This window comes from Rhinichthys klamathensis, unplaced genomic scaffold, assembly GCF_029890125.1.
Source record: "Rhinichthys klamathensis goyatoka isolate OS25496 unplaced genomic scaffold, OSU_Roscu_1.1 h1tg000095l_1, whole genome shotgun sequence".
In the NCBI taxonomy this organism is placed as follows: domain Eukaryota; kingdom Metazoa; phylum Chordata; class Actinopteri; order Cypriniformes; family Leuciscidae; genus Rhinichthys; species Rhinichthys klamathensis.
In genome coordinates, this window is record NW_026606634.1 from 194803 (window position 1) to 220207 (window position 25405).

General features: G+C 40.4%; 1 protein-coding gene across 2 annotated transcripts in view; it reads left to right on the plus strand.

Moving 5' to 3' along the window:
- Positions 1–25405, plus strand: part of cpne5b (copine Vb) — a 196329-nt gene that overhangs the window by 61717 nt on the left and 109207 nt on the right. The window contains exons 3-7 of one of the 2 annotated variants that reach the window (XM_056252427.1): positions 1571–1617; positions 18212–18315; positions 20909–20948; positions 21517–21534; positions 21648–21724. In XM_056252427.1, coding sequence (XP_056108402.1) covers positions 1571–1617; positions 18212–18315; positions 20909–20948; positions 21517–21534; positions 21648–21724 — 286 coding nt within the window. The remainder of the gene's footprint in view (positions 1–1570; positions 1618–18211; positions 18316–20908; positions 20949–21516; positions 21535–21647; positions 21725–25405) is intronic. The other variant, XM_056252428.1, reaches the window with a different exon arrangement.

Here is a 25405-nt window from a genome sequence, read left to right on the forward strand (position 1 = left end):
TCGGATTACCATGGTTGGTATTACTATAATTGTTACCTGCGGTAATATATGGTGTGTATTTAAGATATGTTTGTGTTTTTTCATATGTGTATATATAAAATTGTAATTGAGAATTATGATAACGTTAACAATTAAGGAAGCAGCTACAGTACCTTTGTTTTTCTTTTTGTTTTTCTTTCTTGTTTCTCCTTTAACTGTAACAGACCGGGGTGGGTTTAAATAAGTCTGACTTCTTCTAGGGCTGCACGATTATGACCACAATCATAATTGTCGATTATTCCTTTGAAATTGTAATTGCGATTATTAATTACGATTATCATAATTTACATTGACTGATGTTTTAAATAGCTTTATACCATGTTTAAAGCAACTTCATGCCATATTTTTATATATATATAAAAAAAAGCTGAAAATACTCTTCCTGAAAAACTTTTATTGCTTTTCTAATTGCCACAAATGTAAATGATACATTGGTTTGGTTTCTTTAAATAAAAAAAGTACAAATATGCAATACAATATAATTGTTATACTAAAACTAAAATTAAAACAATGGAAAAACTCAAGATAACCCGTAGAAAAAAAAAAACTGAGATTGCCTTATCAAGTATTTTGGCCTAGAACACAAGCCATAAAAATACTTCGAGTTTTCTGGATTGAACAACATCAAGTTGTTCATCAACATCAACATCAACCCCGCGCTGCAAACTGTATTAATCGGTACCATGTTTTTTGCAATAAAATGCGCGATCGCTTCAGTTACCTCGATCTGCTTTTGGGAACCTGTCAGGTACGGAGACGCACAAAACAACGATTTCGCGATGGGTGTCTGTGTTGCAGTTCTCGCATCACTTGGTGCTTTTTTTTACGCTGACACACTCCTCATATTGCACTCTGTGGTTGAATTTTAAATGGTTGAATAAATTTGTGGTGTTGCTTGATGGAGCACAAACAGTTGTTCGACACAACTTGTTTAACACGCTGCTCGACGTCATCTCTAGTGAATCGGAAATAATTCCAGACCACTGATGTAGCTTTTCTTTTCGGTTCAAATGGTGGATTCTGAGCAACACTGCACGTTATCGGAATCTGATGTTTCTTTATCAGCAGACAAGTTCATGAAACATACACGAGATACAGACGTGACAGTGGACAGTCAGATCGTTGATAAGGACACGCCTACAGACTATTATTAAAAGTGTTGATTTGCCTGTCTGTCACAACGTAACATGATCTAAACACGCCTCTAAACACGTTTTTTTTGTAATCGTGGCTTTGGACGATTACGTAATCGTGGCATCCATAATCGTGATCGCCATTAGAAATTCGATTAATTGTGCAGCCCTAACTTCTTCCCACTCCGCTTCGAGCAATTGATTGATTTATGTTGTTAAAAATCAAATGCTTCTTATTGCCTTTGTTATATGTCACTATATTGCTCGAAACAAAAAATTCATTCATTCATATCTGAAATGTTCACTTGAGAAGGTCATAATATTATTGTTTAATTTCTGTATTTTTGTATGCAAGCGAACACTAGCACTAATTTTTGCTATTTTTGTCCCTTTTACAGTGTGTGTGTTGTACACTCAGGGTGTGGAGACCAAGCAGTGGAGAGAGGTACGTACACACACACACACACACACATACACCTTGACTGTTCCCAGCTTGCATTGCTATGGTTTCATCTCTGGTGTTGTTGTCCAATCAGGCGTGTCGGTTCTCCCTGCAGCAGCATGCGGTCAAGCGTCTGTCTGCTCTTCCTCTTCTGTACACCATCAAAACACCTCCAGTGTCTTATCAAGCACAAGCAACACCCAGTTCAGCGCCCGTACAACAGCGCTCTGTTCTGTCTCACCCTGCTGCACAGAGCAAGGGTCGCTTCTCCAACAGTGTTGTTATAGTTTCCGTACTTTCAGATTCGAGGTAATGAATCAGAAGAAGACTGTCCTGCTGGGTGCTGCTGTTCTGAACAGTGTTTTCCCCACTAGCTTAGTGATAAGAGCTGGTACTCTGTCATTTGGTCATTTTACCCTCTGAATATCTTTAAAAGTATGATACATATTATCTTTAATAGCATTAAAGATTTAAATAAGTAAGTGGTGCCACTGTTATCTTACGCCAGAATCGCTACATGGATAAATCTGTGCGGCTTAACTATGTCCTCTATTGCAAAGACTTGTTTTCTCTCAATGACAGACCAAATATAGTAAACGAATACATTTTGACATTTGCCTCACATAACCAACTCCATATTTGTGTATGACTTTTCTGATGTGCAAACTTGCTCAGTTCTTCACCTGCTACAGCACTGCACTCGCAATTCAGAGCGCTTGAGTACGAGTCCCTTAAAACATGATTCAACACTCAATAAAAGAGCTCAACACTTGTAGAAGCAGCTCAAATGTCATGATTGCCTCAGCAAATGGGTTTTTTTATGGGTATTAAGCTTTTAGCACCACACACACCGAACATTTCATTTCCAAACTGACATAAAATGTACATCAACCAACGTAATAAAACATTGCCACATTCACACTCATCTGTGTAGGATAAAAATGAAATGGCACGTATTTCCGGCGAGCATTGGTAGGAATTATTCAGTGACCATCAGGTGGGTCAACTGAAAGAAATTTCTGTCAGTAATCTTAAAGAAAGAACAATTGGCTGGCTATCGACTCATGCAACGTAGATTGCCTTGTGGAGGCCTTAGCAAAGTGAACTAACTATCTTAGAGGGTTTTTAAACACAAACAAGAGTTTTTGTTATTGTGGTTTTATATAAATTAGCTGATTTCCATGTTTAAAAGTGCTCATGTATATCCATTAGAGCTGTCAACAGATTAATTGTTTAAATCGCGATTAATTGCACACTTGTCGTGAAATTAAGCATACACATTTTATCTTGTTTAGTATGTTCATTTTGTCATCATTTGCAGTATCCAGCAAAGTAAACCATGAGATTGAAGGGTGATTCTCACAAAAACTTTTTTTTAAGGTAAATACTTGGAGACTCCAAAAGGTCACCAATTACCAAATTATATAGTGTTCATAATTCATAAATGTATGCACACCAAAGCACCCATTAACTTTTAGACAAGTCATACTGAACAGGCCCACATGAAGATGCCATTAAAACCCTAAACCAAACGCCTTGACCTGACTGCATGTGCCAACTACAGTACACGGATACATTCAGAATTATTAAACACAGCAACATACACATGACATATCAAAACATTTTAACTTTACCTTGATTACAATCTGCATCCATCGAAACTTTACTAGCGAGACGCTGGTTTGCTTTATCCGGCTGAGAAACGTAACTTGCGTGTCATCTGGCCATACAGCGGTGACATTACATCAATGACGCAATTTCACGTGCTTCTGTAATTTATTTGCGTTAAATTTGCAAATTTAGTCAATTTGGTTACACTTTATTTGACAGTAGGTGTACTAACAGTGTACTTGCAATGTACTTACCCAAGAAAGTACTGGTAAGATAAGGGAACTACATGGGTTTATGTAAGGTTTAGGGTTAGTACATAGTTATAACCCAGTTATTGTAATTGCTATCATTTTGCTATAAACACTGCAAAATAAAGTGCAACCAATTATTTTAACGCATTAAGGATTTTCATTGCATGTGTTAACGCTTTAACGCCGACAGCCCTAATATCCATAGAACTTTCTTTCTTTTGTGGAACACAAAAGAAGATATTTTTAAGAATATTCACGCTGTTCTTATGATAAAAGCATACATACACTACAAACTTTTCATAAAGTTCATAATGATGAAAAAGCATCATAAGATCAACTTAAATTTGGTCTATATGATTCATAGTCTATATTCCGAGTCTTCTGAAGTCATGCGATAAATTTGTTTGTGAAAAATTCAGGTCGGTAATCCCTAAAATATGTGACAAATTTCATTAGTTCTCACATGTCTTTTAAAGTGCCAAATGTGCCTCTGTGTGGATGCATGAATGATTTTTAAGAGCTGTAGTGGGAGTGCAAGATTTTCAGTGAATTACTTACATTTTAAATCTTCTGACTGAAATGAAAGGTCTTGAACCACGAGTGTGTGGAAATGACATAATGCTTTTCTGTAAGGTAAGAGGCTTAATAGTATATATTGTGTGTATGTATATATATACACTCACCTAAAGGATTATTAGGAACACCATACTAATACTGTCGCCTTCAAAACTGCCTTAATTCTACGTGGCATTGATTCAACAAGGTGCTGAAAGCATTCTTTAGAAATGTTGGCCCATATTGATAGGATAGCATCTTGCAGTTGATGGAGATTTGTGGGATGCACATCCAGGGCACGAAGCTCCCGTTCCACCACATCCCAAAGATACTCTATTGGATTGAGATCTGGTGACTCTGGGGGCCATTTTAGTACAGTGAACTCATTGTCATGTTCAAGAAACCAATTTGAAATGATTCGAGCTTTGTGACATGGTGCATTATTCTGCTGGAAGTAGCCATCAGAGGATGGGTACATGGTGGCCATAAAGGGATGGACATGGTCAGAAACAATGCTCAGGTAGGCCGTGGCATTTAAACGATGCCCAATTGGCACTAAGGGACCTAAAGTGTGCCAAGAAAACATCCCCCACACCATTACACCACCACCACCAGCCTGCACAGTGGTAACAAGGCATGATGGATCCATGTTCTCATTCTGTTTACGCCAAATTCTGACTCTACCATCTGAATGTCTCAACAGAAATCGAGACTCATCAAACCAGGCAACATTTTTCCAGTCTTCAACTGTCCAATTTTGGTGAGCTCTTGCAAATTGTAGCCTCTTTTTCCTATTTGTAGTGGAGATGAGTGGTACCCGGTGGGGTCTTCTGCTGTTGTAGCCCATCCGCCTCAAGGTTGTGCGTGTTGTGGCTTCACAAATGCTTTGCTGCATACCTCGGTTGTAGCGAGTGGTTATTTCAGTCAAAGTTGCTCTTCTATCAGCTTGAATCAGTCGGCCCATTCTCCTCTGACCTCTAGCATCAACAAGGCATTTTCGCCCACAGGACTGCCGCATACTGGATGTTTTTCTCCTTTCACACCATTCTTTGTAAACCCTAGAAATGGTTGTGCGTGAAAATCCCAGTAACTGAGCAGATTGTGAAATACTCAGACCGGCCCGTCTGGCACCAACAACCATGCCACGCTCAAAATTGGTTAAATCACCTTTCTTTCCCATTCTGACATTCAGTTTGGAGTTCAGGAGATTGTCTTGACCAGGACCACACCCCTAAATGCATTGAAGCAACTGCCATGTGATTGGATGATTAGATAATTGCATTAATGAGAAATTTAACAAGTGTTCCTAATAATCCTTTAGGTGAGTGTATATATATATATATATATATATATATATTAGTTATATAGTATATATAACTGAAGAGTGCAATTTTTTCATCAGACGTTTTGTAGTAATTATCAGAACTAGTATAAACCTCAATATAACCGCAACTGATAAAGAAATCACTATTTTTCCATCTGAATTTCATTTCTGATATAAAAAACAAACTCACACTTCTCAAAATGTTAAATACAACACAGAGGTCTTTGTATTAAAAAAAATGAAATTTCTCATCCAGTGCCTTGTCCCCTGACTGTACATATAAAGCAGAGAGCTGGAGCAGCCTCATACACCGGTAGAATATCTGTAGAGTTTCGTGTAGGCGATGACAGCTCACCACAGCAATAAATCCTGGCACACGTTTCTCAGCTGTCTATTTTTATAATCAGTCTGCTCATATTCTGTGTGAAGAACAGGAGAGACTGTTAGAAGTCAGGTGATCTGAATGAAAGGTTATTATTTGTGATTTTTGGATTTTGTTTTAAGCTTTCATTTCTTGCTTATTGAATGTTATGGGAATCACAGATCACTTTATTATTGGATAAAACATGCAGGAATAACATGAGGGGCATAGTCTACATCAGTCTGGCCATGTTGTTGAGTTAAATTTCAGTCTTCAGGTATAATAAAGAGGTACTTTTGCCTTTTAACCCTCAATAATACAGGCATTTGAACAACAGGAGATGATTAGTGCTGGTTCTGTTCACTGTCACTCTATCTCACACTATATTACACCGATACACTTTACAGAACTGACAGGCATGGTCTCCTCAACTCATTTCTGTGAGGATCTTGACTGGTTTTCTGTACTGAGAAGGGGTTTTGGGCCTTTTTATTAAATAGGCTTCAATGCTTTCATGACATCCTGCCCAGTGTCCATGCAATCCCTGCGCAAGAGCTCGCTTTCTGACAGAACCGTCACCTCGGGATGTCAAGTCCTGGAAGAGGATTTACTGTTCTCTGAGTATAGTAGTGTGAGTGTTAAAGATAGCTATGGTAGCTATTGTCGAGTTTTCTTAAAAAAGAAACCACACAATAATCCATCATTTGATATAAACACTAACTAAACCTTTAGTTTTTTTTTTTTATGTATCCAGTTGAAGACCCAGATGTGACAGATTTACATTGGGCATCAAATGTATTGTACAAAGGTAGCAAAATATCCTTAGTCTTCATCTGATTTTTGATTATGTTCCTTAAATGTTGGCATTTTAACATCATAATAAAAAATACAATTATCAAAAAAAAAAATGTATCCTTATACTCAAACATGTAATTGTATTAATAATACATAAAATGTCCAGTGATTAACATGATATAAGGGCGTTCGCACCAGGTAGGGACTCAGTTATCGGTACTAGGGATGGCTATACTTTTTCATGTCTGATACCAATATCGATGCCAGAACTGTTTTTTTTTTTTTCTTGATCAGTTTCTAATTATTAGATGTATCTAGCTATACATCATTAACTACATATTAGCAATTTAATGGTTTCAGAAGACTTGCAATATAATGCACTATACCTTCTGTGGTGATTTTTTTTTATCCTTTTTTGAGCTTAAGAGTAACAACCATGGGTAAAGCACTGTATCGGATTTGGATCAGTCCTGTACTGATGGTCCATATCGAACCGATACCGATAATGAGTTCTGGATCACCAGATCCCTTATAGGAACTATCCACCAGAGTGGAGGAGGTCGTTTGTGGAGTAAGTATACTGTATGTAAACTGTGTTCACGGCTTTTTAAAAATACCTGAGTTTCGTATGGCATTTGTTCAGCCAATCAACGTACACTTACATCACTGATAGTTCCTGTTGTACTCTGAAGTAGGAGTTAATTTAGTCCTCCCAAAAGGTGTTCCTAGAACTAAAACCGTTCTCAGTTCCTGCAGTGTGAACACTAGTACTTCCGTCAATAGTTAGAGGAATTATGAAAACATTCCTCTGGTGCGAATGCCCCTAAGTGTTCATTAAATAAGAAAACTTGCCATTTTATTTCCGCAGCACAAGTGCAATTTACCAGCCTACTATAATTTTCACATTATTACCATGTAAAATAACTCACATTGTTTTAAATTTGATCAATGTGACCACCAACAGACCCTTGTGCTGACATACGGTCTTAAGCTCGCTCTGGCTTGTGTGTGCAGTCTGTAGATATGACAGCAATACGGGTCACTGCCTTTTATTGGCAGGTGTGTGTGTGTGAGTGTGCGGCAAGTCACATGGGAGAAACTTGGCTTGTGTTGTTTGTCTGATGAAGCCGTGGGCCAGGGGATTCACATAACTTTTCTGTAGTGAAGGAAGTATCGACCAAACCATTTCTTAGATTTTGAGGCTAGTTAGATTATCAAAGAGCTTCACATGCACCATAAATAATGCATAACAACATGGTGGATTGTGTTTATACTAAATGTTTAATTTTTAACTTCAATTCACTTTTAAAATATTGCAGGCCAGTCCTGCATTTACAACTGTTGAAGTTCCAATTTTATCAGACACACTTTGACTGTTGTTTTTTTTACTTCTATTTTTTAAACAGTTTTTCCTTTTTTGTACACATCAAGGAGGGGAAAAAAGTAAAGAAAAAAATAAAAGATTAGAAGGACACAACCATTAACGATAACTGTTACATTAGGTCTTACAAGGAGTCAGCAACTATGCAACAAGTAGAATTTATGGTAGAGTTCTAAAAGTCTTATAATTATTATTATAATTTTTTTTTTATATAACAATCCCATTTCCTCCAGTACTTTCCCCCTATTGTTCTTCTGTAACTGAAGGGAGAGGGTCATTTTTTCCATGGAGCATATTTGACTGACAATTCATGGTAAATATCACTTTTACCCAAACCGTCCGGAGTAACCCAGAGGAACATAGTGGGAAATTACATGTCTATGTTAAAACCTAATATTCTGGACATTAATTGTCCCACCCTTACCCAAAAAAGGCTTTATATGTGGGCATAACCAAAAAATGTGAGCTGTGTCATCTTGTAATGATCCACACTCCCTCCATCAAGGGTGTTATATCCCAGAAAAAAAATTGATTTTTGCTTTGGTGTAAAATCTAATCAGACTCTTCCAGCCAAAATCGTGAGACGTGGAGCACTGAGTTTGCCAAGCATGCAGTCATATATCCATCCATGAATCCACATCCATATCCATGAATTTTTACTCATTGAGGAAATAGCGTTGTATAATTTACCTATTACTACTTTCATGTTTTCACCCTTATACTGTATGTTTCTATAACAATCTGGGTCAGTTTAGAAAAAGTACTATTATTAGGGTTTTTGATCTCCGTCCAAAAGGAAAATGCCATACTTGTAGATACATATAAAGTCCTGTCGATTGAGGTCGAAGTTCTGACAAAGGTTCTTAAAATGATCCAAATCCCCATTAGATATAATTTTACAAAAGGGGGTAATGCCGTGAGAGATCCAGGTCTTATATCTGTGAGCAAATTGTGGATCATAGGCCTACCAACCCAATACTTTTACCTCTCTGTGGAGCTTGAAGCGTTTTACCACCTCCTTCCATAGTTTAACAGAATGACACACACATTGATTCTGTGTTTGATTTAGGTCTTTCACCTGATCTACACAGCCCAGGGCTGACTGTATTGGAGTGTCCATCAAAGAAAATTATATATCCTTCCACTTTGCTGCATAGTTTGGACAGCACCACAATACTAGTGGTCTTAACTGTGCCGCCAACTGATAATCCCTCAAGCACGGTAATGCCATGCCTCCCCTCTCTCTCTCGGTGATTGCAAGGCAGCATATCGTATGTGGGGTCTTCTATTATCCCATATAAAGTCGCATTCTCTAAACTGTTTATGAGGGATCTCAGTTGTCAGCGCTGTAAATAGTTATAATAATTTGGGTAAAATATTCATCTTAAAAGATCTTACCCTTCTGCCCATATCTAGAGGAAGCAAAGCCTATCTGTCCAAATCTTTTTATAGGTTTTCCTATTTAATAGGTTGTAATTTAGAGTGTATAAAGAGGACAAATCCTTCGGTTGATGTATCCCAAGATGTGATATATATATGATATATTCCAATTAAAATTATACCTATTTGCCAGTTCTTTTAAAATTTAGTGTCAAAGCCTGAGTCTTATGAATGTTAAGTGAATATCCAGAGTACCTCCCATACATCTTAAAGACATGCATCAACAAGGGCAATCCCGAGCCTGGGCTTTGTCACCAGTACATCATCTGCACACTGGTATCCTGCTCCCCTTATAATTATCCCCTCTAGACCATTATTCTGTCTAATTGTCTGGGACACTTTGACTGTTTTGTAATATAAAACTAATGTAAATCTATTGATCTGTGTGTTTGAATATTTTGGTAGAAGTTTATATTAAAGGGTTAGTTCACCCAAAAATGTTAACATTTTAATGTAAAAAATTATTCACCCTCTGTAAGACTTTCGTTCATCTTTGGAACACAAATTAAGATCTATTTTTATGAAATCTGAAAGATTTCTGTCCTTCCATTGACAGCTACGCAACTACCACTTTGATGCTTCAAAAAGTTCATTAAAAGATCGTAAAACTAATCCATATGAATTGAGCGGTTTATTCCAAATTTTCTGAAGAGACTTGATTACTTTATAGTTGCTTTATTCACTCTAAGGCCTTGACCACACGGACACGGGTATTTTTATAACCAGAGTTTTTTCTCCTGCGTTTAAAAAAAAATCCCGTCCACAAATGCTCGGTTTAAAAAAAATCTCCGTCTACATGAAAACGCAAAAACACGCTGTCAAGCGCTGTCAAGAGCATGCTACACCAGCAGGCGGCGATATAACCCTAACCGTAAAGCCACGTTGGCCAATCAGAAGCCTAACAAAAAGTTATTACTGGTTCCAGTAGGCGGATAACGGCGCTCAATCTGACGTCAAACACAGCGGATAACGGCACACACTCGGATAACGGCGCACACTCTGACGTCAAACACAGCGGATAACGGCACACACTCGGATAACGGCGCACACTCTGACGTCAAACACAGCGGATAACGACGCACACTCTGACGTCAAACACAGCGGATAACGGTGCACACTCTGACGTCAAACACAGCGGATAACGGTGCACACTCTGACGTCAAACACAGCGGATAACTGCGCACACTCTGACGTCAAACACAGCGGATAACTGCGCACACTCTGACGTCAAACACAGCGGATAACTGCGCACACTCTGACGTCAAACACAGCGGATAACTGCGCACACTCTGACGTCAAACACAGCGGATAACTGCGCACACTCTGACGTCAAACACAGCGGATAACGGTGCACACTCTGACGTCAAACACAGCGGATAACTGCGCACACTCTGACGTCAAACACAGCGGATAACGACGCACACTCTGACGTCAAACACAGCGGATAACGGTGCACACTCTGACGTCAAACACAGCGGATAACTGCGCACACTCTGACGTCAAACACAGCGGATAACGGCGCACACTCTGACGTCAAACACAGCGGATAACGGCGCACACTCTGACGTCAAACACAGCGGATAACGGCGCACACTCTGACGTCAAACACAGCGGATAACGGCGCACACTCTGACGTCAAACACAGCGGATAACTGCGCACACTCTGACGTCAAACACAGCGGATAACGGGACACACTCTGACGTCAAACACAGCGGATAACGGCGCACACTCTGACGTCAAACACAGCGGATAACGGCGCACACTCTGACGTCAAACACAGCGGATAACGGGACACACTCTGACGTCAAACACAGCGGATAACGGCGCACACTCTGACGTCAAACACAGCGGATAACGGGACACACTCTGACGTCAAACACAGCGGATAACGGCGCACACTCTGACGTCAAACACAGCGGATAACGGCGCACACTCTGACGTCAAACACAGCGGATAACTGCGCACACTCTGACGTCAAACACAGCGGATAACGGGACACACTCTGACGTCAAACACAGCGGATAACGGCGCACACTCTGACGTCAAACACAGCGGATAACGGCGCACACTCTGACGTCAAACACAGCGGATAACTGCGCACACTCTGACGTCAAACACAGCGGAAAACGGCGCACACTCTGACGTCAAACAGCGGATAACGGTGCACACTCTGACGTCAAACACAGCGGATAACGGCGCACACTCTGACGTCAAACAGCGGATAACGGTGCACACTCTGACGTCAAACACAGCGGATAACGGCGCACACTCTGACGTCAAACACAGCGGATAACGGCGCACACTCTGACGTCAAACACAGCGGATAACGGCTCACACTCTGACGTCAAACACAGCGGATAACGGCGCACACTGACGTCAAACACAGCGGATAACGGCGCACACTCTGACGTCAAACACAGCGGATAACGGCGCACACTCTGACGTCAAACACAGCGGATAACGGCGCACACTATGACGTCAAACACAGCGGATAACGGCGCACACTCTGACGTCAAACACAGCGGATAACGGCTCACACTTTGACGTCAAACACAGCGGATAACGGCGCACACTCTGACGTCAAACACAGCGGATAACGGTGCACACTCTGACGTCAAACACAGCGGATAACGGTGCACACTCTGACGTCAAACACAGCGGATAACGGCGCACACTCTGACGTCAAACACAGCGGATAACGACGCACACTCTGACGTCAAACACAGCGGATAACGGCGCACACTCTGACGTCAAACACAGCGGATAACGGCGCACACTCTGACGTCAAACACAGCGGATAACGGCGCACACTCTGACGTCAAACACAGCGGATAACGACGCACACTCTGACGTCAAACACAGCGGATAACGACGCACACTCTGACGTCAAACACAGCGGATAACGGGACACACTCTGACGTCAAACACAGCGGATAACTGCGCACACTCTGACGTCAAACACAGCGGATAACGGGACACACTCTGCGTCAAACACAGCGGATAACGGGACACACTCTGACGTCAAACACAGCGGATAACTGCGCACACTCTGACGTCAAACACAGCGGATAACGGGACACACTCTGACGTCAAACACAGCGGATAACGACGCACACTCTGACGTCAAACACAGCGGATAACGGCGCTCACTCTGACGTCAAACACAGCGGATAATGGCGCGCACTCTGACGTCAAACACAGCGGATAACGGCGCGCACTCTGACGTCAAACACAGCGGATAACGGCGCGCACTCTGACGTCAAACACAGCGGATAACGGCGCGCACTCTGACGTCAAACACAGCGGATAACGGCGCACACTCTGACGTCAAACACAGCGGATAACGGCGCACACTCTGACCTCAAACACAGCGGATAACGGCTCACACTCTGACGTCAAACACAGCGGATAACGGGACACACTCTGACGTCAAACACAGCGGATAACGACGCACACTCTGACGTCAAACACAGCGGATAACGGCGCTCACTCTGACGTCAAACACAGCGGATAACGGCGCGCACTCTGACGTCAAACACAGCGGATAACGGCGCGCACTCTGACGTCAAACACAGCGGATAACGGCGCGCACTCTGACGTCAAACACAGCGGATAACGGCGCGCACTCTGACGTCAAACACAGCGGATAACGGCGCTCACTCTGACGTCAAACACAGCGGATAACGGCGCACACTCTGACGTCAAACACAGCGGATAACGGGACACACTCTGACGTCAAACAGCGGATAACGGCGCACACTCTGACGTCAAACACAGCGGATAACGGCGCACACTCTGACGTCAAACACAGCGGATAACGGCGCACACTCTGACGTCAAACACAGCGGATAACGGCGCACACTCTGACGTCAAACACAGCGGATAACGGCGCACACTCTGACGTCAAACACAGCTGATAACGGCTCACACTCTGACGTCAAACACAGCGGATAACGGCGCACACTCTGACGTCAAACACAGCGGATAACGGCGCACACTCTGACGTCAAACACAGCTGATAACGGCTCACACTCTGACGTCAAACACAGCGGATAACTGCGCACACTCTGACGTCAAACACAGCGGATAACGGTGCACACTCTGACGTCAAACACAGCGGATAACGGCTCACACTCTGACTTCAAACACAGCGGATAACGGCGCACACTCTGACGTCAAACACAGCGGATAACGGCTCACACTCTGACGTCAAACACAGCGGATAACGGCGCACACTCTGACGTCAAACACAGCGGATAACGGCGCACACTCTGACGTCAAACACAGCGGATAACTGCGCACACTCTGACGTCAAACACAGCGGATAACGGTGCACACTCTGACGTCAAACACAGCGGATAACGGTGCACACTCTGACGTCAAACACAGCGGATAACTGCGCACACTCTGACGTCAAACACAGCGGATAACGGGACACACTCTGACGTCAAACACAGCGGATAACTGCGCACACTCTGACGTCAAACACAGCGGATAACGGGACACACTCTGACGTCAAACACAGCGGATAACGGTGCACACTCTGACGTCAAACACAGCGGATAACGGCGCACACTCTGACGTCAAACACAGCGGATAACGACGCACACTCTGACGTCAAACACAGCGGATAACGACGCACACTCTGACGTCAAACACAGCGGATAACGACGCACACTCTGACGTCAAACACAGCGGATAACGGCGCACTCTCTGACGTCAAACACAGCGGATAACGGCGCACACTCTGACGTCAAACACAGCGGATAACGGCGCACACTCTGACGTCAAACACAGCGGATAACGACGCACACTCTGACGTCAAACACAGCGGATAACGGCGCACACTCTGACATCAAACACAGCGGATAACGGCGCACACTCTGACGTCAAACACAGCAGATAACGGCGTACACTCTGACGTCAAACACAGCGGATAACGGCGCACACTCTGACGTCAAACACAGCGGATAACGGCGCACACTCTGACGTCAAACACAGCGGATAACGGCGCACACTCTGACGTCAAACACAGCGGATAACAGCGCACACTCTGACGTCAAACACAGCGGATAACGGCGCACACTCTGACGTCAAACACAGCGGATAACGGCGCACACTCTGACGTCAAACACAGCGGATAACGGCACACACTCTGACGTCAAACACAGCGGATAACGGTGCACACTCTGACGTCAAACACAGCGGATAACGGCACACACTCTGACGTCAAACACAGCGGATAACGACGCACACTCTGACGTCAAACACAGCGGATAACTGCGCACACTCTGACGTCAAACACAGCGGATAACGGCGCACACTCTGACGTCAAACACAGCGGATAACGGCGCACACTCTGACGTCAAACACAGCGGATAACGGCGCTCACTCTGACGTCAAACACAGCGGATAACGGCGCACACTCTGACGTCAAACACAGCGGATAACGGCGCACACTCTGACGTCAAACACAGCGGATAACGGCACACACTCTGACGTCAAACACAGCGGATAACGACGCACACTCTGACGTCAAACACAGCGGATAACGGTGCACACTCTGACGTCAAACACAGCGGATAACGGCGCACACTCTGACGTCAAACACAGCGGATAACGGCGCACACTCTGACGTCAAACACAGCGGATAACGGCTCACACTCTGACGTCAAACACAGCGGATAACGGCGCACACTCTGACGTCAAACACAGCGGATAACGGCGCACACTCTGACGTCAAACACAGCGGATAACGGCACACACTCTGACGTCAAACACAGCGGATAACGGCGCACACTCTGACGTCAAACACAGCGGATAACGGCGCACACTCTGACGTCAAACACAGCGGATAACGGCGCACACTCTGACGTCAAACACAGCGGATAACGGCGCACACTCTGACGTCAAACACAGCGGATAACGGCGCACACTCTGACGTCAAACACAGCGGATAACGGCGCACACTCTGACGTCGCAAGGCAAAATCCCCAGTTTTACTGTCTACACGACAACACTGTAAGCGGCGTTTCTGAAAATCCTCACCCTGGCTATAAACTCCCGGGTTTTCAAAAATGTTCGGTTTCAGTGACCCGATACTGCGTTTCCGTGTGGATGAACGCCCGAACCGCGTAAAAATAGTCACGGTTATAAAAATACCCGTGTCCGTGTGGACAAGGCCTAAGTTAAATGAATGCAACTAACGTAATTCAGGACACATTAGAAGCAATAATAACTAAACTTATTCCAATGGGACGTTCTGTAAAGCTTAGAGTAATCAAAGGGGCAGAATTTAATGTAGATATTTCATCAAGTTTTTAATTACTCCGTTTCGGCTTTAACAAGCTGAAATAAAGTTCACAATGTTTGAAAATCATGAGTACAGTGAAGGAAGACACCGCTTAGTATATTCTATCAACAAATATTTTAATTAAAAGGCTGTCATTCCAGACAAAGTAATTGCAAAGCTACATGGACCTTTTAGTTCTTTCGTTGCATAATGAATGTAAAATGAAACGTACAGTAGAAGATTAGTATTCAGTCTACAGAGAAAACTACTTCTATCTGTTTTAGATGAGCAGTGATTATACCAATTGCTCACATTTGTCAATAATTACTGTTAATTAAGGCTCTCTTTATATAGCTTTTAGCTTTCTGATTTGAAATGAACAGTGCCGTCTGAAGGGTTCACAGCAGCGCACTACTTGTTTTCTAATTAGATTTTATTCATTAGATGGTTGAAAGCCCTTGGTGGATACTGCAATTAAAGTTGTTACCTAATTGTTGCATAAGTAATTTGAACTCCTGACTTTTACAAGGTTTTGCAATTGGATTGAACTAGTATTTTTATGATTATTTATTTAAAATAGGGCTGTCAAACGATTAATGCGATCCAAAATAAAAGTTTGTGTTTATATGTGTTTGTACTGTGTATAATTATTTTAATACATAAATACCCACACATGCATGTGTATTTAAGAAATATTTGCATGTATATACTGTATATAGACTGAATGTAGCCTATATATAATGTATATTTTATATAAATATAAACATTTTATATATAAATAACAAATTTTTCTTAAATATATACATGTGTGCGTTTATAAACAAAATAATTATACACAGTACACACACATATTATGTAAACACAAACTTTTATTTTGGATGCAATTAATCGTGATTAATCGTTTGACAGCCCTAATTTAAAATAAAAAGTCTATACAGTAAACTATTTTTTGATGGCATTGTATGTTCAGATATTATTTAAAAATACATAAATGTGATTCATACAGACAATTATTTGACTAAACCTCTTATATATTGATCATGCTATCAATGTCTGAAAAATAAATTGGTTTCTGAAATTAAATTAATAAATATACAGCCAGTGTAATTGTCCTTGAATTGCTAAAAAAGTGTCTTTAAAAAACAATTGATGTACCTATTATCTTTTATTATTACTTAAAACAAGGAGTGAGGCTTTTTTGTTTTAAAAAAAACTTGCTTTTTTGAGTGGCAAAGTTAGTTAAACAATTAATGATATTTAAAAAAATATATATATTTATTTATTTTTATCCTTCTTTGAATATCCTTTGGAGGAAAATGATGAGTGATTACATGTTTTATTAACTTAATGATTAAACTTGACATTCTTAAGATTTTTCAACAAGTTTTTATTTTCAAGGAGCATTTTCCCCCTAAAAAAATGTCTGAAATTATGCAAAAATGTATGTTGCAATTGTAAATAGATTTTTTTAAGATTCCCATTAACTCAGATAATTTTTTTTTTGTCATTGACCCTTTAACAGACTTAAAAATGTTACATAAAGACATGAGACACATCACTTTAACTTAAGAATGGTAATTTCTCCACATTTTTTACTCAAAGCCCTCTCATTGTCCAATACAATATTCAAAGGTACAAAATAAACTTTGTATTAACAGAAACCGGGAGTGTTGCTATATTGACTTAATTAATAGAGACGATTCATTTTGTAATTCTATGATTCAATATTATGTGATTCTATATGTTTTTTAATACCAGTGCTTTAAGTCCCATCTGAATAAACTGTGAAAAACACTTCATGGTTCTCAGAGTAATGCAAACACAACAGAACACACAACACATCACAACTGTTTTCATCAGCTAATGGAAACAGACTGTTTGGACGGTATTCATATATTTATGTAAAGTTTTCCAGACACTGAATAATTTATGCTCGACATATATTGCATGAAAAGTCACTAAGCCTCTAGGTGAAACGCAGGCCGCTAAACAAACATTCGCTTGGATCAGTTCAGTGTCAAAAGGTGGCATCAATTCCATGTAGCGCATTTAGACTTTGAAAGAGGGGAGGAGACCTGTCCAATTATTGAGTCTTTGTTTTTAAAGGGGAAAGGGGTTAATGATGGAGGGAGGTGACCTATAGGCTGGGTTTCAGAGCGATATAGCTCGCTGTTTGGCTGAATTATGCACACATAATTGTCGAATAGCCACAGCGCTGTAATTAGTGCTGCCACTGAGGACTTAAAGTTTCACTAAACCTTTCCAGATCTCACACACCTCAGCAAACCAACCCTCCGGCATTAGACGAGTCTCTGGAGGATAAAGAGAGTAAAGGAAAAAGACTGTAACCAGGGAGAAAGAAAGCGAGATCAGGAGGATTTCACCAATGTTATTAGGGAGGAGTTGCCATTTCAGCTTAATTCTCATATCTGCAGTGTTTTGTACCAAACTTTTCCAATTCTCAATTTTCCGGTCTTCCATTTCTCATTCGGTACCTTATATCATCCAATTTCATTTTCTCACCCTCTTTGTTTCCTCTCTCTCTGACCCTATCTCTTCCTCTGCTGTCTCTAATTCACTTTCCAGTTTGGAAGAACGGAGGTGATTGACAACACGCTAAATCCGGACTTTGTCAGGAAGTACATCCTGGACTACTTCTTTGAGGAGAAGCAGAGCCTGCGCTTTGATTTGTGAGTTATTCCTGAGGAATCTCGCATCCACACCAATGTTCCTTCAGGAAAGCCTCTCACCTCCTCCCTCTTCCTCTTTCTTCTGTCACTGATCTTCAGGAATCAGGAATGTTCCAATGCAGTTTGCCAGATCCCGAAATTAATCTAACCATCTGATTTCCCGTTTTATTACAATTTGTTTTTGGCCATAATCTTAAGCGAGTTATTAAGTAAGCATGCATGCATGTTTTATGGTCTGTTTCATTAGCAAATGTTTTGGTAGCGGTTTCTTGCATTTTATGGTCTTCCATTTAAAGCCCATTCACACCAAGAATTAAAACAATCACTATATTGCGTCAAATGGCACCAATAATAAGCTTGTGCTGCAGTTTTGTCGTCTTCCACTTTAAATGCTCGAGCTCTTAAAAGTCAGGTGAATTTTGATAACTACTTTTCCGCTTTTAGTACATGGTTGTTGTGTAATGTTCTGGGCTGAGTTTCCCGAAACCTTCTTAACGCTTTAAGAAGTAACCTTAGCTGGTTACCTTAACCTTAACCTTATAATAATAATAATAATAAATTTTATTTGTAAAAGCACTTTACATTTTAAGAAAAAACCTCAAAGTGCTACAGGTCTGATTCTAAGAACAATAACCTTAAGCTGTACCTTATCGTTAATACGTGTTTCCCGAAACGCTCTTAGTTAAGTGTACCTTCTGTAAGTCATACGTTCGGAAGGTTGGTCTGGACCACTCTTAGCTTTACCTTATCACTGTTAAAGGTCTATATGAATATAATTCTGAAGTTTTAATACACCCAGACAGTGTTCAATTAGGCTAATTCAAGTGTTTTCATGCAAAGAATAAAATTGTCATTACACTGATTGTTGTCAGAATTTTAATTATATTATTATATATAATACAATTTTATACATTTATTTTAATTAAAGAGCGCTTTTAAAGGCCAGTGAAAGCATAGGCTACTCTCAGTTAAGTCCTATTGGGACGCTAATATTGTTTATCATGGGCTCGTACGGTATTTTAAGCATTTACAGGGGTAAGTCGGTTATTTTAGTGCCGTCCGAATCCATAATATCAGTGTTTTTTCTCACCCAACCCGTGTAAAAAATCTCTGTCCAAATTAGTACCTACTATAAATATGTAGGCTAGGCTGTTATAGTTTGGATTATTTTTTATAATATCCCATGAGTCCTTGTAACTGCAATTTCAACTATTTCTGAAGTGCTTCTTTTATAAAGAACAGCGCTTTCTCGCATAAACAGCCCCTGCACGAGAGAATAATTGATTCTCGAGTCATCGATATCAACAGATTCAGCACCATCGCCACGGACAGCACCCGGTAACGGCGCACGTAAGAAGGTATATCTTAAGCAGCTTTCTAAGGTATAGTTCGGGGAACACGCCTAGAAATGGTATACCTTCAGTTAAGTTAAGTTATACCTTAAGAGTCTTCGTAGCGCGCTAAGAGACAACGTTATCGGGAAACTCAGCCCTGTACCCTGAAAGCGATTGCAATGATATCGTTCTTCTGTCTCATTATCGTTATAGTTATCATCTTTGATGCGCACAAATCTAGAATATTGGATTCAAAATTCAATTATTTTCCATATGCTAAAAAAAGGTGTATGATATGTACTCAAAAACTGTTAGTCACAAAGAAAAGGCAAGACACATTGAATTAAACGTTCTGTTTTTAGTAGAAAGACTGGAATAGTATTTTCTTGTAAAGCATACTCCAATAATCCTTGTTTAATTTTCAACTTTGGAAAATCATTTTTTACAGTGTAGAAAAACAAGGTTTATGTATTTGGAGTGCATTCAAAAGAATATCCTTTGAAATAAATTCCTCTAAAGACAATAATCATGATATTTATTATTAATCATTTAATGATGTAAATTTATTAACATAAATTCGAAGAAGTTTGGAAGAATGTTCATAATAATGTAAAGTACAATTATTGACAAAATTATTATTTTTTTTAATTCCTTAAGAAGAATATAGGTGTTACAGTATCTGACTGAATGGCTGATCTTGCCAAAGACTATCAACGCACTGAAAAACACTTTTGTCTTTTTGCACTGCCTGCAGATTACAGTAATAATCATAATGAGGGCTTGGCGGGAGTTCAGCGCTCGGTGTCTTTAATGCACTGTGCAAGTTGGAGGTTATGTTAACTTTAAAACAATGATTTTTAAGACCATTCTTTCTGGATTTTAAGGATTTCAAATTCTTAAGTTAGAGCATTCTCAAAGTATCCCAACTTCATTCTTAGGGTAGAAAATAAGAAAAATAATGTAAAGAATGTTTAGTGCATTCAGTCACAGATGCATTGCTTTAATACTAAAAGATGCAAGTGCAATAGTTTTTATTTTATGCCGTTTATGACACGTGTCTGTCAACGGCAAGCGTGTTTGATCATTATGTAGGTTTGCATGCTTACAGTTCTTGAAAGAGCATTAGAGTAGTTGTTTCTTTTTAAAGTCAGTCTTTTATGGCATATCTTTGCATTAATTAGCTACTCAATGTTGTGTATGAAGACTTTGGCTAACAATGGTTTTTCTTTTTTGCGTGTGTTATTTCCTACTTAATTCAGATATGATGTCGACTCTAAAAGTCCTGATCTTTCCAAACACGTAAGTAGAGCTGTGATGTGACCTCCATGTAACCTGAATAAAAAACATTTATGTGCATTTCAATTTCTTTTAAAAAGTATCCAAATATCATCTTTTTGAATGGAAAGTCATTGACACATTGTTACTTTCAATCCACAGTTGAGGTCATAAAATTGACCTCATGTAGAATTATAAATGCAATTTTTGTGAATCCATATTTAAAACCTATATTTTGTATAGTAAAACTAATATTTGTTCATCGAAAATTAAATGCAGTGTTTGTCTGACATCATTTGCATGTTTGCTCATGCGGAAGCAAAAAGTGAGAAGTAAATCAATATAAAGTATTTGCACAGACACAATATATTTGGATATTTTTTATTTTCCTTGGCCCCATTCCTGGTATTTTCATCCTCCCTCATTAATGCATGCAGACTGATCATGTAGACGCCACTAATCATCACTATCTCTCTCTCTTCCCTGGTTTGATCACCCCTGAAAGTGTGTGTGTGGCTGGTATTGTATTTGTGTCTTGTGCTTTCTGTTACATGCTGTGCTCTATTGTAAACATGGCCGTGCTCCTTCCCAGAAGCCCCTTGAACTATACGTACGTCTTTGCCTTTCAATTCACTACTATAACAAGAGGGCAGAGCGTTGGGATTTGTTGAATTTGATAAACTCTTACCTCCTCTTCTGCTTGATCCTACCCACTCCATCTAGGACTTTCTTGGACAGATGTTCTGCACACTGGGGGAAATTGTGGGGTCGCCGGCCTGCCGACTAGAGAAACCTCTTGGGTGAGTAGAATTCGTCGCAGGAGTTTCCTACAACTGTGCTGGCTTGTTTCCAGGGTCCAAATTAAGGCCACACCTGCCAGTGGCGGGTGCATTTAGCGGCCTTGATTTTTTTAGTGCCTTTGAAAATGTATACAACATTGTATTTACTGTATATATGGCAACACTTTAGTTTAGTGACAAATTCTCACTATTTACTAGTTGCTTATTAGCATTCATATTATTAGGATATTGGCTGTTCATAAGTACTTATAAATATGGGCGTCAGTTTGGTTTGAAATGTGCTGGGGACAGAGACGCATTTGGAAGGGTATTTTCAAAAGTGTTGAACTTTAATTCTCTTTCGCGCAGGTCATGTTTTGAAAGACGATGTCCTGTAGCTTACTGATGTAAATAAATACAAATGTATACAAAGATGTGATGATGTCCGACCAAAAATGTGATGGTACTTTGGGTTTAATTGGTCGTACAATGAGATCTAATATGTTGTTAGTATCGTACTGTAATAGTATCGTACTGTGACTGTACTGTAATGGTCCAGTGGCAGAATTTTTGCCAAGCGTGTCGGAGGTTCTGGGTTCTAATCCGCACTCGTATAGTTTTTTTCCCTCATCAAAACCGATGATGTTTTTCAGTGGTTGTATATCAAGATTCTTGATATACTTTATCACTGATAAACATTATCGGTTTTGATGAGGGAAAAAAAACTATACGAGTGCGGATTAGAACCCAGAGAAGCAGGGACACGTTTGTGTGCATTTTGATTTGTGATTTCTCTGGAACGAACAGAATCTCCGCAACGGATTGAAGCGCGCGTCCGAGTGAAGACAACACATTTCAGCGCTAGATCGCCTCTTATTTAACAAATGAATGAAACGAATGCTGCTAGTTAACTGGATATGTTTTATTTGTATTGGTACATCCGTGCCGCGAGATGTTTCAAAAGTGGTGGGGACAATATCGACCCTGGCAAAAAGTGGCGCCTATGCTTATAAAGCACACATTAATGTCTTATTCTGCATGGCCCTATTTTAAGGATCTAAGCACATTGTCTAAAGCGCAGGGTGCAAGTGCACTTAGGTCGTGTCTGAATCCACTTTTGCTAGTTTAACGACGGGGGGAAATGGTCGGCGCGTCCAGCGCATGGTCTAAAAGGGTTGTCTCTATTCTCTTAATGAGTAATGGGTGTGATTTGGGCGTAACGTGCAATAAACCAATCAGAGTCTCACCTCCCATTCCCTTTAAAAGCCAGTTGCGCTCGCGCCATGGCGGATTGCTATTTACATGGTGGAATTTGCAAGTGGAAAAACTGAATGCTTTTCTAGCGAAGAAACGGATCTGCTCGTGCGTGAGGTTAAAGCGCTAGCAGAACATCTACGGGACAAGTCGGATCCCACCATATCTTTATGTACACAATATTAATCTTTTACCTTGAAATCCTTTTATTTGTAATACTGTATTTGGCATGTTTGTGTGCTGCTGTGTGTGTAATGAGCAGAGTGTACGCGCGCTGTGGACCCGCCTATAGGCGCACATTACTAACATGCTCTTTAAATAACAAAAAAAATATTGCACCATTGACTTTAGACCAGGTTTCAGTTGGTCAATGGTCAGTCTATTTCAGTTCCTCAAAACAGCAGCGCTCCAACAATGCGCCTGAAAACACCTCGTTCTCAGACCAGCAGCCCATGGCCGCACAAGTGGGTGCAAATGCATTTTCTATTTAAACAACGTGGCGCAGGACCTGAAAATGAAAAGTACGTCGGGCTGAAACTAGTAAAAAACACTTGCGTCGCTCCTGGCGCTGCATTGCACTGGTGTGTGATAGCGCCCTATAACTATCTTACTAACCATTATAGGATTTTATTTAAGGGCAAAAGTTAATAGTTTATTAATATGGAGAATCGCACCTTAATCTAAAGCGTGACCATATGGTCATATGCGATTCTCAATATTAATGAACTATTAACTACAACTTTTGCCAGCCAGCCAGCACAGGTCATTATTATAACTTACATCAGTGAAGGTCAGCTGTGTTGCAATGTTGCAAGTAACTTTTTTATTTACACGACAGAGTAATTTTGCACCCTGCTTGTTTCTGTTGGCTGTTTCAGTGTTGGCAGAGGACACATTAGCAAACGCACTCATCTGTGGCCCATTTTTTCATGAGCATTGTTAGACTTTTTGTTTCCCCCGTCATTGGCCCTGGTGGAGCAGGTCCATCCAGATGGAGTCTGATCGTGGAGTGCAGTATTTCTGGCTGAGAAACTCTTTAATTAGAGAGGTACCCTGATGTGTGAGATCAACAGATTTCAAGGCTTAGCTAGTGATCCTCATTAGCTAGAACCGTGCATTGTGGGTAAACTTGTTAGAGGATATTTTTCTTCATGTAAAATTGTTGAGACATGCATTTTGTGCTATTCTCTGAACGTTTTTGCTCTGAGTTATGTCTTACAAAAGCAGAATCACATATTCAGAAAGTCCCGAGGCAGACGCAACTTTTAATGAGAGATGGAATTAGTTGGAAAAAATGTAATACAGTAACTCCCATGTTGTTATTGTTGAGTCTCGAAATCATTTGTGAGCCGGGAAAGGCATTAACAACAGCTTTACATTAATGCAAATGACAATATTTGTTCGTAAAATTACTCCGGTCTTGATTCAAGGCCTTGATATATGAAGCACACATTACATGTATTCCTCAAAGCTTGTGTGTGTGTGTTGAGATATGAACATGTTTCCCATTGATAAACTGTTCTTTTAGGAACACCTGGACTAAAGCATGTGCTAAATCCCCTCCTTCAGGCTTGCAGACCGTCTAATAAACCGAAAGGGATAACGCAGTGCACTTCTGTGGCTATGTGAGCAAGTCCAGGGATATTCACTGTCAGCATGTGTGTTTCTATCACGCCCAAGAGAATTGAGTTTTGCTCTGCTGCTATAGTGTCGGGCTCACGCTACGCTAAGCCTGAATCGCCTGCGGGCGTCGAAAGAGATGCTGACCACAGGAGACTGATGAAAAAGATCTGAACTCAGTAAACTGAAAGTTTAATGTCTGGCTAGCCCGCTCCGGATGTGCAGAGGGTTTAAAGACCCTGCAGATGCTCATTCAGACACAGATCTTATATGCCACTTAGGGTATAATTCAATATCCCGTTACTTTTGTTAAATCATCAGTCCCTTTTTCAACGGAGTAGTAGATATAGATATGTTAGATAATGAACCCAGCATGAAAAGTTGCTAGTTTGGAGTTATTGACAAACGTGTACATTGGAGAAAATAAATGATTTCCCTTGCAATAACTAATTTGTGTAATAATATTTAAAAATAAAGGAATAAGATAATGTACTTGTCTTTCCACCATGTTTTGAAATGCTCCAAATTATGTTATTTTGTGAGTGAAATGTAAAATTTTGGGGAAGGACAGTAACAGTAACAGGCTTGAACACAAAATGTGAGACATTGCTAAATATTATGTCGTCATCTTAATTTATATAGCGCTTTTAACAATAGAGATTGTTTCGAAGCAGCTTTACAGTGATAATAGGAAATTAATGGAACAGATATTGTTTTGGTTTTACAGCAGCTCTAGAAAAAAGTTATTGTCCAGCTAAAGTACGTTTTTTTGATTGATTCACTTCCGTTGTGAAAATCATACATTCTCATGTATCGACAACCATCATT